The sequence below is a fragment of the Limanda limanda genome, chromosome 17, assembly GCF_963576545.1.
Source record: "Limanda limanda chromosome 17, fLimLim1.1, whole genome shotgun sequence".
In the NCBI taxonomy this organism is placed as follows: Eukaryota; Metazoa; Chordata; class Actinopteri; order Pleuronectiformes; family Pleuronectidae; genus Limanda; species Limanda limanda.
In genome coordinates this window covers 19043210-19058677 of record NC_083652.1, presented here as the reverse complement: position 1 = coordinate 19058677, position 15468 = coordinate 19043210, and the positions used below count along the sequence as shown (strand labels likewise).

The 15468-nt window shown below is 41.0% G+C and overlaps 2 protein-coding genes across 3 annotated transcripts in view; one reads left to right on the top strand and one right to left on the bottom strand.

Moving 5' to 3' along the window:
- Positions 1 to 1705, bottom strand: part of prkcab (protein kinase C, alpha, b) — a 77093-nt gene extending 75388 nt beyond the window's left edge. The window contains exons 1-2 of one of the 2 annotated variants that reach the window (XM_061089960.1): positions 1533 to 1705; positions 1240 to 1271 (exon numbers count right to left, since the gene is read on the bottom strand). In XM_061089960.1, the coding sequence (XP_060945943.1) occupies positions 1240 to 1271; positions 1533 to 1699 (199 nt within the window). In that variant the 5' untranslated portion in view covers positions 1700 to 1705. The remainder of the gene's footprint in view (positions 1 to 1239; positions 1272 to 1532) is intronic. The other variant, XM_061089959.1, reaches the window with a different exon arrangement.
- A 1896-nt stretch (positions 1706 to 3601) lies between these two features.
- Positions 3602 to 15468, top strand: part of cep112 (centrosomal protein 112) — a 104655-nt gene continuing 92788 nt past the window's right edge. Inside the window, exons 1-6 of the mRNA XM_061090879.1 lie at positions 3602 to 3640; positions 4026 to 4131; positions 6695 to 6885; positions 7716 to 7879; positions 13195 to 13279; positions 15082 to 15159. Coding sequence (XP_060946862.1) covers positions 4032 to 4131; positions 6695 to 6885; positions 7716 to 7879; positions 13195 to 13279; positions 15082 to 15159 — 618 coding nt within the window. The 5' untranslated portion in view covers positions 3602 to 3640; positions 4026 to 4031. The remainder of the gene's footprint in view (positions 3641 to 4025; positions 4132 to 6694; positions 6886 to 7715; positions 7880 to 13194; positions 13280 to 15081; positions 15160 to 15468) is intronic.

Here is a 15468-nt window from a genome sequence, read left to right as displayed (position 1 = left end):
TCACGCAACATTGGTGACGATGTGGAAGATGAGGCGATTATGTCCCATGACTGGCAGGCTCCCCATGGCCAGCCGAGTGGCGATGCTTACGCAAGCTACGACAGGCCCTCAGCTCCATGGCAGCCGATCTCGGTCGCAACTGAGCCTAGTGCTCCTGCAGTGGAGAGCCTTGTTAATAGTGAGTCAAGGGACTGGATCCTGAGAAACCCCAACTCGCCACTCCTCTTTCCTTTAAGCCACAAGCCGAGTAACCCAGCAGGGCCTCAGCCAGGCCCCAACACTGGCTCCAGTGCACATGGCGGGGGCTCCCAAAATGTCCCCCATCTTGTCTATGAGGATGTCTTTCAGTATCCCTCAGAAAATGCAGAGCAGTCCCCAAGGGATGATGGTGTCTCTAATACTGCAGGAGGGCCCGGTCAGGCTGGTTATATGAGCACAGGGTCTTCTGAATATTACTCAGAGCCCTCCTACCAAAGGTACCCAAGTAATGCAGGAGCTCAACAGGTCGCTTCATCTGCGAAGGGAAGCTCATCCCCAGCTAAAATGAGTTACCAATCACAAAACCCAGTCGCAAGCCAAGAGGAAGAAGTTTCCTCGAGGAGACATAACCGCCATCGTCCTCGTCCTCATCCTCGTCCGACACCAGAACCAATCTACATTATCCAGTCCAGAGATGGCTTCAAGAGAGTCAGGACCGTCTCAAGCAAATCCAAATACTCCCCAAGATTTTTCTCTCTGCAAGATGAGAGATCAGAGCCTGCAAGGAGACAGGCAGCTGCCCCTGTGGGTGTGAAGAACCCTCAAAGGTATATCCTCCACTTAAACATGATGTCTCTTTAATGCTTGTGAAAATATGCCTAATCATTGTGTTTCCTTCCAGCTCACGCATACATGGATAGTGTCCAAAAAAGGTAAATGTTCTGATTTTTAACATGAAACCTCTCAAAGTGAAAGCTCCAATGACTAACCCCTGCCTTCTTGGTTGCAGAACGATGTGTGCTCCAGAAAATAAACACTTTTTTTAAACGTTCAACAATTTGCTGTGTGCTTTTTAATGTGACTAGATTACCAACCTCAAGCTGTATTTGCTTACAACACAATTGCACATGCTTAATGGTAGATAAGCAAAATGAAAGAACCAAACAAAATGGTGCAACTTTAGTGGTGAATTTCTTATGGGTGTCCTTTGGGTCAAATGCAGGCTTTCGAAATTGCACTGTTGCTGTTTGAGTCATTTACCTTGGCATTGAAATCCTTGTTTCCCAAATCCCCTGCAAGAAAAAGGCACAAGTGTTAAAACAAATGGGAGGTTCCCTGTTCTGTCAATGAAATGTAAAAAATCTTCTCAAACTGTCACCAGTTTTCAAAAGTTATTTTATCCAAGTTTAAAATCTTTTTAAATCTGCAAAAGTCGACCACAGCAGAAATGTGCTCATGACTTAAAAACGTTGCAGCTGCACAACTTTTGCAAAAAGAAATTCACTTCAACCCTGATCAGAGGGAATGACAGAGGGGGGGGGGGTGTCTCTTACCAGATGAAGTCCGTGCAGTGGCTGCAGAACGTCGGCTGCTTGAAAAACCTCGCGGTGAATTTGTGGTTTTTCACTTCGTGCACGTTTTTCTGGCGCAAAGCACCTTTGCGGGCGAACCGGTTCCCGACCCCTGCGGAGTCACTGTAGTGCAAGAGGTGGTCAGCCATGATAGGGGGGGGGCAAACTCCTCAGCCCTGTCCGCTGTCCCGACAGATGAGTGGAGGTGCTGGTCCTGTCCTCGCAGCTCCGGAGGGAGGAGTGGCGCTGTTCTCACCTGCTCTGCGCCTGCTTTTCATTCACTGTGACGTGAAGCCAGGCCGCCTTCACGGGCTGTGGGAAATTCTCACTTCAACAGGGAGCTCTGGCAGATCGTCAAACTGACCAGGACGATCATGATGTATTTCGTTAACTATAGTATGAAACAATTAATAACTTACAAGGCATTAATGGTGTGACGTATCTCCAATCCCAAAGTTGACCTGCTCTGGCAGAGGCCTTAAACAGATCCAAACTTGGAAATGTAGAATTAAAGAGGAAAGGGCTTAATGGAATGTGGGACACTTTACCTGAGGAAATACAGAAGGTTGTCAGTAGCTTCCTTTGAATCCAAGTTTAAAACATTTTTATCATACCCCACAATCTGATTTTACAACTAATGGTGATCCTCTTTAAATTTATGTAGTGTCTTTTATTCTGAAGGATTTTACATTTATTTCAAGAAGTGCTGTAAATGTATTTCAGTAATTTTTAAGCATCTTTTGAAGAAACCTAACCTTGTCTCCAGATATGTTTTGTTACAGCATCACACTGTAAAAATACTGAAGTGTGTGTATATAATGTACACTCACTACAGGCAGTATAGTATATATCCTACTCGTGTTATGTATAGGGAGATATTTAAATAAATGTATGCATATAAGCATTAGTAGACTATAAGCATATTTACTTGTATGGTGTATGAATATAACAATCTGTTATACATGTTTACTTTCTATTCAAACACTATAGAACAACCAGAATGTTATTCAACTGAAGAGCTACATTTGTTCTTACAAAACTCGACAAATTACAACAAACACAGCGAAAGGAAAACTTACGAGGAGCACTTGAAGGCGACATATTTTTCCATCCGTTGCTGATTATACCAAAAACAGCGTTTGTTCGCCACCCAGTGGAATTAATATACGCTGCAGGTTTTGATGAAGCTGAGAATCATGTTTCAGCAAAAACAAATGTTTTCCATCCTGACTGAGTCTGTGTTTTAGTTAAAATAGCGACGTGAGAATAGCATAAGCTCTAAATTAAATCAATACTGTATTACAGTTTGTCTTTTGGTCTCATAAAATATCTTGTGTTAAAATAAGTTCAGAAATACAGAAAACTGGCAAACAAAACAAGTGAAATGCAAAGAAATAGTTTCAATGTGTAATATAAAGTGGCTTCAGATAGTATTCAGACTTTCTGTACACTTTATGTTGCACATTTCAAAGAGAATGGATATAAATGTAATTTTATCCTATAAATGATCTGTCAAAATTGACATCTTCTATGAAATGCCATAATGAAAAGAGTGTTTGGAGATCTGCTCTTGTTTCGTCAGACCAGATCATCTTTTGTTCCTCATGTTCCCAGAAGTCTTTAAATCCTGTTTGGTGAACTTCAACCCAGCTTCTATGTCTTTTACTCAAAGTGGCTTCCATCACCACTCAGTCATGAAGTTTCACTGTTTCAAATTTGAATTAATTTGCAAAAAAACACAATAAAACATATTTTTACACTTTGACATTCAGTCGTAGATGAATGTGCAAAAAGACAATTTTACTGAATTTTACTGAATTCACAACACAATAGACTTTTTTTTAATGTGGCTATTTTGTTATAACAGTGGGTAAACACATGTGGGTTTTTGTGCATCGGCAGCAGGTTCTGTTGAGTCTATACAAACTAAAAAAAAGACGATGAATGTGACTGACTTACAGAGAACGGGAATCCGGGGTATGCCGTTTCTATGGCAACGGGTACACGCCGCTTCAACGCGGAAGACGGAAGTGACGCAGAGTGATGAGGAAGTTTTCGAACCGTTTTGAGCGCTGAAATCACAACTGGATGTAAGTGTGTCTTTATCCCGTTTTGTTGTCTCTTCACTGACATTGTGTTTCCAGCACGTCGCTGCTGACAGGCTGTGACGTGACAGGAGGTTCCCCGGTGCTACCCCAGGGTTTCACTGAGAGCTTCAGCTCGGCTAGCAACACGCTAGCTGCCCCTTTAAATGGTGTCTAGCTAGTTTGTTATCATCGCTAGTTGTGTTCATCGGGTTGTCATGTCATGCTCACATCACATTACACGATGCTGCTGTGTTTAACACAACAAGGTCTGAGGCTCTAGTGAGTAAATCAGCTGAAGCACTAGCTAGCTAACGTTGGCTGTATTTGTCAACAGAGTAGGAGTACACGTTTCCTTATTATGATAACAACTCATTCACCCTCCCCTCAGGACAGGATGAGCAGACGTGAGGACTCATGGGGGATGCTGGACGCTGAGTTTGACCAGTTTCTGTCGGACATGAAGCCACATGTCCAGAATCATCCCAACAGGAGAGGTGAGGTTTCACTTCATCACATTGTCTCCTCCCTTAGCAGCCTTCAACACCTCTGCTGTGTGGGTGACTTCACGTCTCTGTGTTGTACCTTTGAGCTGTGAAAGGGCTCAGGAATCATGCTAAGCAAATCAATGTGATGTGTCGAATCACCTGTTATAAGGGTAGTTGACAAATAAGGGTGAAACAGTATTTTTTTAATACAGTTCTAATTAGGACTGCCACTAACGACTATTTTTCTATCGATTAATCGGACGACTATTTTATCGATTAGTCGATTAATCGAAACGATTAATTTTCCTCCAAAAAAATCAAATTGACCATTTCATTTCAGTTAATTTTATTTTGACAACAAACTGTATGTCATATAATGCAGCGCAAAACAAAATGTAAAAACTGTAGGTTTAAACTAGCAACTCCAACGTGATAAAAATAAATAAAAAAGAGGGCTTATAAGTTGAGTCCGCAGTGCAACTCAAAAAGATATCAAAGTTTCTATTTAACCCCTTTTTAAAATAAAAAAGTTAGGTCTGCATATTAAACAAAGTGCAACATGTTTAAAGTATAAGAAACAATGGTGTCCAGCTCAAAATCCGACTCAAACGTCAGTTAGACATGTGTGTTGTAATGTAAGAATGTCAGCATGTCCACATGTTCTGGACTCAGGCTATCCTCTAATGAGGATTACAGTTGTATGAAATTATAATATTCAAATGCTGAATTTTTTTAAACTGCTAGTGTTCCGTGGATTTTTTGTACTACAGCCGTCACACTACAGGACTCTCAAAAAATCACACATTCATTGTCTGACTGAAAGAGTGAAATTTATGAAATTAATCAGAGGTTAACAGTCACCTTTCAACATACACAGTACATTCCAACATCTGGGGGGCTTCCTGGTAGTGGAATAAACTAAGGACCCCTATAGTTGTCCATGTAACTGCCGTTTCAAAAATCCGATGTTGGAGTTTAGTATGGAGCCAGAACAGTCTCAAAAGGAATAAATGCACACAGAAATGAATACATGCGCAAAAAAGATCCACAAATGTATTTGGGGATTTATATATATATGTGACTCAAAACACAAATACATTTTCAATGCACACACAAATATGTTTCATTCCATATGTAAGTAAAAAAAATCCACATGTCCAGAATCATCCCAGCAGGAGAGGTGAGGTTTCACTTCATCACATTGTCTCCTCCCTTAACAGCCTTCAACACCTCTGCTATGTGGGTGACTTCACGTCTCTGTGTTGTACCTTTGAGCTGTTTCAGGCTCAGGAAACAGGCCAAGCAAATCAATGTGATGTGTCGAATCACCTGTTATAAGGGTAGTTGACAAATAAGGGTGAAACAGTATTTTTTTAATACAGTTCTAATTAGGGCTGCCACTAACGACTATTTTTCTATCGATTAATCGGACGACTTTTATCAATTAGTCGATTAATCGAAACGATTAATTTTCCTCCAAAAAAATCTAATTGACCATTTCATTTCAGTTAATTTTATTTTGACAACAAACTGTATGTCATATAATGCAGCACAAAACAAAATGTAAAAACTGTAGGTTTAAACTAGCAACTCCAACGTGATAAAAATAAATAAAAAAGAGGGCTTATAAGTTGAGTCCGCAGTGCAACTCAAAAAGATATCAAAGTTTCTATTTAACCCCTTTTTAAAATAAAAAAGTTAGGTCTGCATATTGAACAAAGTGCAACATGTTTAAAGTATAAGAAACAATGGTGTCCAGCTCAAAATCCGACTCAAACGTCAGTTAGACATGTGTGTTGTAATGTAACAATGTCAGCATGTCCACATGTTCTGGACTCAGGCTATCCTCTAATGAGGATTACAGTTGTATGAAATTATAATGTTCAAATGCTGAATTTTTTTAAACTGCTAGTGTTCCGTGGATTTTTTGTACTACAGCCGTCACACTACAGGACTCTCAAAAAATCACACATTCATTGTCTGACTGACAGAGTGAAATTTATGAAATAAATCAGAGGTTAACAGTCCCCTTTCAACATACACAGTACATTCCAACATCTGGGGGGCTTCCTTGTAGTGGAATAAACTAAGGGCCCCTATAGTTGTCCATGTAACTGCCGTTTCAAAAATCTGATTTTCCATGTCACGCCACAGGACAGCATTTGTGTTACGAAAGTTATTTTGCTGTATATACTAATATACTAGTTTTGTGCATATTAAAACCTAATATTAATAAAGTCATTATATAAAATATAATGCCAAGGCAGTTATTACCTGCTCTAGATATTTCTGGTTTATTTTGTTAATATGTAAGTTTAATGCTTCACCTATGTTACTGTCACACGGCAGGACATTTTGCGTATTCACCTTAAAATATAATCAAAACATAACAAATATTTCATACAAAATCATAAGTTTAAAACAAATTACCATAATATGCATCACACCCATGTGTTGTTTAAGTGGTTAAATGCATCTAAATAAACATTCACACTTAATTACAGAAAAATCACGCGTCATGTCATCCACCCATAATCATTGTTTTGTCCCCCATCTCTTCTCCTGTTCTCAGTGCGCCATCAGTGTGCCGCATGGATAAAGAAGCTGTGTGACCCGGCCACGTGTGCTTCAGGTCTGATCGGCCGTAGGAACCGCAACATGTACGCCCGCCTGCTGCTTCACATGCTCAAAAGAGGGATCCTGGAGGCGCCTTTCGTCAGCAAACCAGAGCCCGGCAGCCTCAAGACGCTCCCTGCCTACATGGTGAGGATGGCTTCTAAAGCAAACCCTCAATAAACCTGTTTTACCATCTGGTATTGCGACAATGTTCCTGGTTTCAAGACACTTTTGCGCCCGATGTTGGAGTTTAGTATGGAGCCAGAACAGTCTCAAAAGGAATAAATGCACACAGAAATTAATACATGCGCAAAAAAGATCCACAAATGTATTTGGGGATTTATATATATATATATATATGTGACTCAAAACACAAATACATTTTCAATGCACACACAAATATATTTCATTCCATATATAAGTAAAAAAAATTCACATGTAAAACATAAGATTCATGAACGTATTTCCGATGCACACACAAATAGAAAAAAAATTCCCAAATATATGCATGTAAAAGTATTTGCAATCTTCATCAAATACATATTTGGAGCTTGTTACATTCCTATATAAACTGTTGGACCTGCATTTACAAAGTGCTTTTAATTTGTAAACCTCGCTGCATTTGTGTGTGAGACTTTTGAGACTCCCCTGACGTGACTCTGATCCACAAATGCGTTTTTTCTAAGAGGGGATCGTCTGTAGCCCATAGACATATGGGCGGGCGGGCATAGGTGATTCATTTCTGTGTGCATTTATTCCTTTTGAGACTGTTCTGGCTCCATACTTAGTGCACTTCAACGATTCTGTCATAACCAAGGCAACACCTGCAAAGTCCACAAAGTGACAAAAACATGGTTGTAGCTCTGATCGAATCGAATGCAGTTGAAACCCAGTAACTGCCATCGTAATTGATTGCACATACAGATGATATCATTTAATCTAATCCTCATCTTCTGCTTTTGAATCTTTATTTATAGTCCATCTACTTTGATGAGCCACTGACGAGTGGATCAGCGCAGCAGAGCAATGCAGGTCTGCCTGACTGGGTGACAGGAGAGCTGAGCGGCTCTACTGATGACAGTTTGACCGTTGGCCTCCTGAAGGACAGAGCCAGTTCCTCACCTGCCGGAACTCATCACAGGTACTTTTCCTCTGAACGTCATGTTGCTCAGATAAACACAGGTTTAGCTTGAAAATCTCCCTAAATAAAACAAACAAAGTCGTTTGTTTTCATTGTATTTATAGATTTGATTGTGTTTTCAAGGCACTGCAACATCGTTTAAAGGTGTTAAGTTGAATTGAAAAAAGCTAATTTTGAAGGTAGGACACATTGGTATTCGCTATGGGGAGTCACAAATGTGGCACTCTGACTTCCCATTTAATTACAATTGCAAATTTTTTATCCTGTGTATTGTTTGTTGGAGAAAAACGCTTATCATATGCCCAGTGTATCTAAAATGTCTCACACATCACCCAACCACATTGTGTTGTCACTTCATGTCATGCTCAGTAAAACCTGTTGTGTGTTCAAATCTAAGGAGATCAGCAGTTTCAGAAATAGTCAAACCAGTCTGTCAAATGATCACGTCACAGTTAAAGTCAGAGATTACACCTTTTCCCCGTTCTGGTGTTTGATGTGAACATGAACTGAAGCTTGTGTCATGTTGAGTCTTGTCTAGAGCAGATATTAGTTGGTACTCAAATGCAAGTTGACACAATATTCCCAGGATTTTTTCCCTTTCTTAACATTGTGAGATAGGCATGTTTAGGGGACTGATATTTATATCTTTGTTCAAAATGGTGCAGATCCAAATATATCAGGATCTAAATTAATTCTATTAGTTATGTCATAGCAAAGAGATGATTCAAAAGAGGACGCTCTTCTTGTTCCAGCTTGTGATTAAACATCTCTGATGACGGATAGTCAGATGCTGCATAAAGCACATTTGATATTTATCTAAGTATTCTGTTTAAGAAGTTCTTTTACCAGACTGAAAATATCGAGTTGTGAAGCTGGATGTGCACAGCTTTTCGTGACTGATCGCCCGTCATATTTGCTCAGCAGCACTATCGGAGAAGCCAAAGACATTGCCAAGTACTTGCATCAGTCTGGCCTGGCTGTCCATACAGACTTTTCAAAGAGAGGTACTTCAAAAACAGCATGAGAGGACGAGGAATCTCTCATATTCTCGTTCCATCTTTCTGTTCCTGTCCTCGTTGCACTTTCCCAAAAGCTGAACCTGAGGAGAGAGGAAAGCATAGTATAGAGTCTGGTAGCTCATTAGCATTCTGTGTTTTTCTCTGATTGTTTGCTTTCTATTCTCGCAAGAACATCAGCTATAAATGCCTAATATTTAAATATATGTATTTTAAAATTAGAATGGTTTGACTGAATGACTAAAAAATCACAATGCACTCAGGTCCTTGTGTAAGTACATAAATATTTACACGTAAATGTGTGATGTTTTTGAATGTGATGCTTTAAATCATCAGTGATCCCTCTTGGCTCAGGGATATTTGCTCTGACTGCAGGCACTTCAGGAGTTTGACAAAATTATGCTAGTAATGGCTCCAGGTTTTTATTCCAATTAACACGAAACGGAAAATCAGAGCCCAGTGGCTTGATATGCTCATTAGCATAATAAAAAGAGAGCTAGTAATGAGTCTAATATCCACTGTGGCACATTGAGAGAAATGGTACAGGCCCCCTGCTGCCATAATTTATTATGGTAAACTGTAATTGTTAAAGGGTCGTAGAGTATTTGATCCTTTGAAATTGATAATTAGGACTTGTCTTTAAATATATGTCACAGTTGTTTTGAGATTTTACATTTACACCAAAATAGACAAATTGGATTGCATTTAATTTGTCAGCATGGATACTTAATCACTCTTTATTTAAAAACAGGGGCAATGGAATTATGCAAAAATTCCCAAGAGACTCACAGTATTAGTTGTTTATGGATGATTGTTATTTTATACAATTGTTCAAATCATCACATATCTAAACGAGAGTTTTCATGCTGGTTTGTTTGTAACAGAAACCCACTGAAATGTCATGTCTCTTGGGTCCTAATTAATTAACATTATGGGAACAATTTCTCTGTGACCTACATTAATGGTGATATGACCAGTCCTCACAAGAAGTTCAGACTTCAGTACTCCATTATTTCCCTTAATTGTGATCCGAGATTCAGGAAATTGTTTCCATAGGTTTGATGTGTGACCAAATCAGCAAATTGTATAAAGATCTTTGACTTTGGCTCTAAAGTATGATGATTTGACACAGAATTACCCGTATGTTTTCATCGGTTCATTGAATTTAACACAAGATGTTGTTTTTCAAAAGGCTTTCATTTATTTGACCTGATCAAACTTGTTAATGTCCACCAGTTAGGAATTGTTAAATCAATAGTGAACAGTTTGCGTGACCTAAAAGCTGAGAATCAAAAGCTCGAGCTGTTTGTGTAATTCTATAGCTTCATGTGTGGCCACCTTCTATAAGGCACAGCCATTCCTTCTCTCTATGTAGAGGGTGGGGATAGAGAGGTTTTGTGGGGAGCAGACTGCTGAGTACCATAGTGTCTGATTGGGATAAGACCATGAAAGACACTCAGATCACAGGCTAACGTCCCGATGGAGAAAATTATTCAGGCCAAGGGTCTTTTTATGTGTCTCTCTCATTTAGATAAGATTAAATGGAAGGAGCTTGTCTGACTCCCTCCCTATGAAGTGGCAACGTTTGATCTCGGTCTCAGTCACCATTAGTCAGGTGATGGGCAGGGATTCTTTTTCGCTCGTAAAAAAACGTTAGAGCCAATTCAAGTTTCAACATCTGAAGGAACAGCTGGTTAGGTTTTCAGTTTTTTTTCTTTTTTTTCCACACAGAAGCGGAAGTGTTGTGATGTGTTTATGTGCGTTAACGGACGCGCCATTAAAACCTTCATTAGTCCAAAATGCCCCGAGTAAACTCCCCTATGCATTCCACTGCTGCTGCTCTGCTATTCTTAATTTAGCCACAAGATGGAGCCACTGCTTTGTGTATAGCACTCACTGAGGCAGAGGAATTCTGTGGGAAAGCAAATGCAGCCGGTGGGGGGTCAAAGGATCACAGAAAACAGCTTTGGTGATTAGTCCACATGTCCACTCCGTCTTCTAATGTCAAATGGAGTTCAAGGTAGAGACACCCTGATACAGACGTGAGGGGGAAATGACATGTGTGGTTGGTTTTGACATGTTAACTTGGCAATCAGCTCTGTGAGGGTCAGGTTCACTGCTAAAGTATATTTGGAGAGCATGTAGTTCTTTCTTTATCTCTGTATTTGGCTCTTCTCTCCATCTCCTTTGGTCTCTTTAAGGCCCCTTTTCTGTTCTTATCTCCCTCTTGTCTATCTCTGACTTCTGCTTTCAATCTGTGTTTTCAGCCTCATATGAAGACTTTAACCCCCCCCCCCCCCCTCTTTCAACTCTCCCTCTCCTGTTTTTTTTCTCTCTGGGTAAGTGCGACAATAACAGTGCACTTGCACTTGCAGCAGTCAGCCGTTGATGTTGCTGTAAACGCCTCTAGTCTCTCCCGTCTAGGCCAGCATGTTTCCACTGATCTCACAGCCTCCGGGTGCTGTGGGGTTGTGTTAGAGGGTGTGCAGGGGCAGGGGGATGTTTGTGTCCCAAGGTCAGGCTGCTTTCCTGAGATTGCCCGAGGCTGAGACCTGGGCCCTCTGGCTATGCACCTGGAGGTCAAGCTTGGGTATGGATGTCAGGACGCTTTAATCAGCCAAGCTTCAGCTTCTGAGGCTCGACATGGTGTTCTCATCTTTGTGTGTGTGTGTTCATGTGTGTGTGTGTGCGTGTGCGTGCTAGTGCAAGCGCCTGTGTGCGGCTCTGGCCAGACTTGCCACTGCTTTGATCTCTGGGCCTCAGACTCCAGACACATCTGATTCAATTATCCTCATCCACCTGTTGACTTAGAGGCCCAAGATTGTGAAGCTTGGCCCCCCTGTCCAGGTTTCACAGCTGCATGTGTTTGTGCATGCAGGTGTGTGTGTGCCTGTGTGTGCATGCGTGCACAAACCCACTTCTATGTGATTTGCAAGTTTGATTTTAATTAGTTATAGATACGTGAAAACAATCAGTTTTCGTATTTTTTTGTGATCATTTTTTAATCTAAGTTGTGTAAGGACGTCTGAGCTGATGTTTAGTGACTGTTGCCACCATCACATCGTAATTGGTGTGAAAAAACTAGTTTAATGGGTCGCAGGTTAATACATACATTTAACTGTTTAAAACAACATGGGCCATGTTACTGAGAGACTTCCACAACCTGACATGTACAGAAGCAAAATGTGATTGTTACATTATTATAAAGGGCTGCAGAAAAGTCTGTGCAGCTTCAAGACGGGACATTGTAAGTCTCAAGGCAGTGCACTGCATGTTCCTCATTGAATTAAACATGAACAAATCAACCAGGTTCAAGAAGAACCTGGCTCTCAATAAGAATCTAAAGCACAAAAAACGAAATGCGGACAGTTCAACGTTACAATGAAAGTAACAACTTACACAAACACCTCTTCTAATAAAAGGGCTCAGAGGTTAACCTATTTGAAGTGAGTAAAGAATAAACCTTTGTAAACAGACAGGTTGCACATAATGCTGTGTGCTACATTCAGAGGCAGTCATCACACACTTGAAATGAAATGAGAACAAATTTGTGTTCAATGACACAAATCACTCAGGTGGCTCCTGCAGGTATCTGCCTGCACAGATAATTTCCCGATCTATATTCAGCGGAAACCCCAAAACGCCAGTGCTTTCTTCATGAGATAAATGAAAATTCTTATAAATTAAATTAAATTACCACACCACAAAAAAAAGTATGCCTATAGGCTCCGAACTGAACGTAATGTGATGTCTTCATTAAAAGACCGATTTCTTTCTTCATTGTTGTCGTACATCTTTCTGTCGTCGTCATCCTCTTTATTTAATTAGCATTAGTGGGTCATTAGTGCCTTGTGTGTTCGCTCGTAATGAGACTGCCGTGTGTGTTAGAGAGAGAAAGGGGAAAGTGAAGTGTGAATGAGAAATGTGTGTTTGTGCACGTTTGCCAACGAATATAAGCAGGTCCCTTGTTAGGCAGCTTGTTCAAACCATGATGGACATAATGAGGGACAATGAGATGAGTTGAACTATTATAAAAAGATTGAACAAGCCATACACTGGTGCCATGTGGGCTGCACATGGAAACAGGCTGATGTATAGCTGCCACGTTTATTGTTCAGATGGGATGAAATGCAGACCACAAACCATGCAACCGATGCCAGATGTTGATCTGTACAAATAGCAAGGCACTCTGCCTACGCAAGCACATGCATATGCAAACAAAGAGACAAGAGCAGACTCTGGAGACACACACATACACACATACTAAAGGATGACCTCTTACTGCTTTATCTCTTCCAGGAGAATGCTGTATGAGGAGAAGATCCCATCACAACCCATGGCCTCCAGTCCAATCAAACAGTCACCAAGACACGACGCCAGAAGGGTTAGTTCATCACTTCCTTTGCATACTTGTCTAGTGATTCATCAAGTAGGTTTTTGTTTTTTGTATGTTATTAAATTGCTGCAAGGTAGCCGTAATGACACATTGGAATATTAAAAACAACCTGCTGATGCAAATAAAAACAGTAGCCACAAAGTTCTGCTTTCTTCTGTAATGCCGACCAATTTGGAAATTCCTGGTCTAGTTTCCCCATGAAGTCAGAGGAAATTCCCAGAACTCATCACTTGTATGTTCAAGGAACAAAAATAGCTAATGGTTGCGGTTACAACACAATGTTTCAGTTACACATCAACTGCCAGTTTATTAGGCACACCGAGCTAAAACTGATGCATTACAGTGCAGCAAAAAAATCACATTTGGTTGAAGCTGGTTCAGAGTAGTGTCGAGAACAATATGTTCATGTGTTGCCACATCTCGCAAAGTAAGAATCTGACTGAGAAATATATGTTGAGGGACTTATATTTGTCTTATCAAAGATTGTGGTTGAATCTACTCTGTGCATTACATTGAGCATATCTCATGGACATACACACATAGTGGCTTATTTATGAGGCATCTGTGTATCCAATCCAGCAGCCCTGCCAAGTCCTCCATCTGTACAGAGCTCATTATGATCTGTGTTTTGTTGGGATTTTAACTATAAAGGTGGTGGTTTTCTGGACTGCATATTATTGTGTGGTGTTTCTCATATATTGCCCCCTTTTGTATGCAACTGGAAGCAACAACTTCTCTCAATATCATGCAGTCCAGTACAACACCCTCTATACACGTCAGTTACAGATTTACAACAACAGCTCTGTATAGACTCGGCAGGGCGGCAGGATTGGATCGTATTAGATAACACAGGTGTCTGATAAAGTAGGCTTGTGTTTCCATTGTCAGAACTGCTTCTGCATCTGTGACTGAAAGCATTTGAAGTCATTCATTTTAAAATGTTTGCTGTGACACCGAGACTGTGACATGCAGCTTTGAACAGCCGCATACTTGGCATTCCAAGATATTGAAATTAACACGTTAACTGTGTTTGTTTGAGAGTGAGGCTCCAGGACCTTAATGCCTATTTAATCAGATGGGGGGCATTCAATCCTGAGCCTTTCCACTCAGCCATTTCTCTGTATCGGTGCGGTTCCACTGAGGAACACCCAAGGTCCACACTCCACCAGATCCTAATCAAATTCAACAACATCTCTCCTTTCCGTATCGCTTGCTCAACTTTATTAGATATTTCCCCCCCATCTCCAACCTCTCTGCCCAACTTCGACTTGGGTAAACTGACCTTATATCAACAGAGCCCCTGGAAGCCTTCGTATCATACTGTATAAAACAAATCCGGAGGCCCGTTGTAATGAAAGGGCCGGGGGAAAACAAGAATGACAAGCGCTGTATCTGCGTATGACCCTCTTGTGGAATTTACTGCGTGACGGAAATGATGTGGAACTGCCAAACATCTGGAGTGCTGCTTGTGAGAGGGAGGGGAGTGGAGGAGCAAAGGGTGGAGAAATGGAGATAACGAGGGAGTCGAGCGCTCTTTGTATGGGAGGAGAACACATGTGGGTGTATGTATATTTGTAAGCTTTTGAAGAGCCTTCTTGTCGTTGCCAAAGAGAGGAATTATATTTTGTCAAAATAATAACCTCCATCACTGTCTGTTGTTCTCTCCCTCAGGCCAAAATGCCAATCAAAGCACCGTCAGAAATATTTTAAATTCCCTCCTCTAATTTCTATCACCCCTCCCTTTGCTTCCATTTTGTTTCTGCGGCTTTGCGCATTCTTTTCCTCCTCAGGTGGATGGGGGGCTGAGAGAGGAAATGTCTCACGATGACAGTGACCTGGAGGCTCGTCTCAACAGCTGGAACCTGGGGGTGAGTCCAGGGGCATGCCTTGAGCTTCTTGGTTAAATGCAGCTGTCAACACGCTGCAGCTCATCTACAGTGGCGGTGACTGAATGCCTGAGCTCACGTGTAAATCAAATCAATAGTGCATTGATGCTGAGTTGGCTGTATTGCTTACACTAAACACAGGGGAAAATATCCTTTTTCACCCATGTCCTCTTGAAACCACTTCCCTCAGGCAGCTCAGTGCGATGGTGGGACGTGAGGGTTGGATGATGAGGGGTTGTGTAAACTGAGAATTTGAAGATGCATCTGTCTGGAGTGCACCGGGCCAGGGCT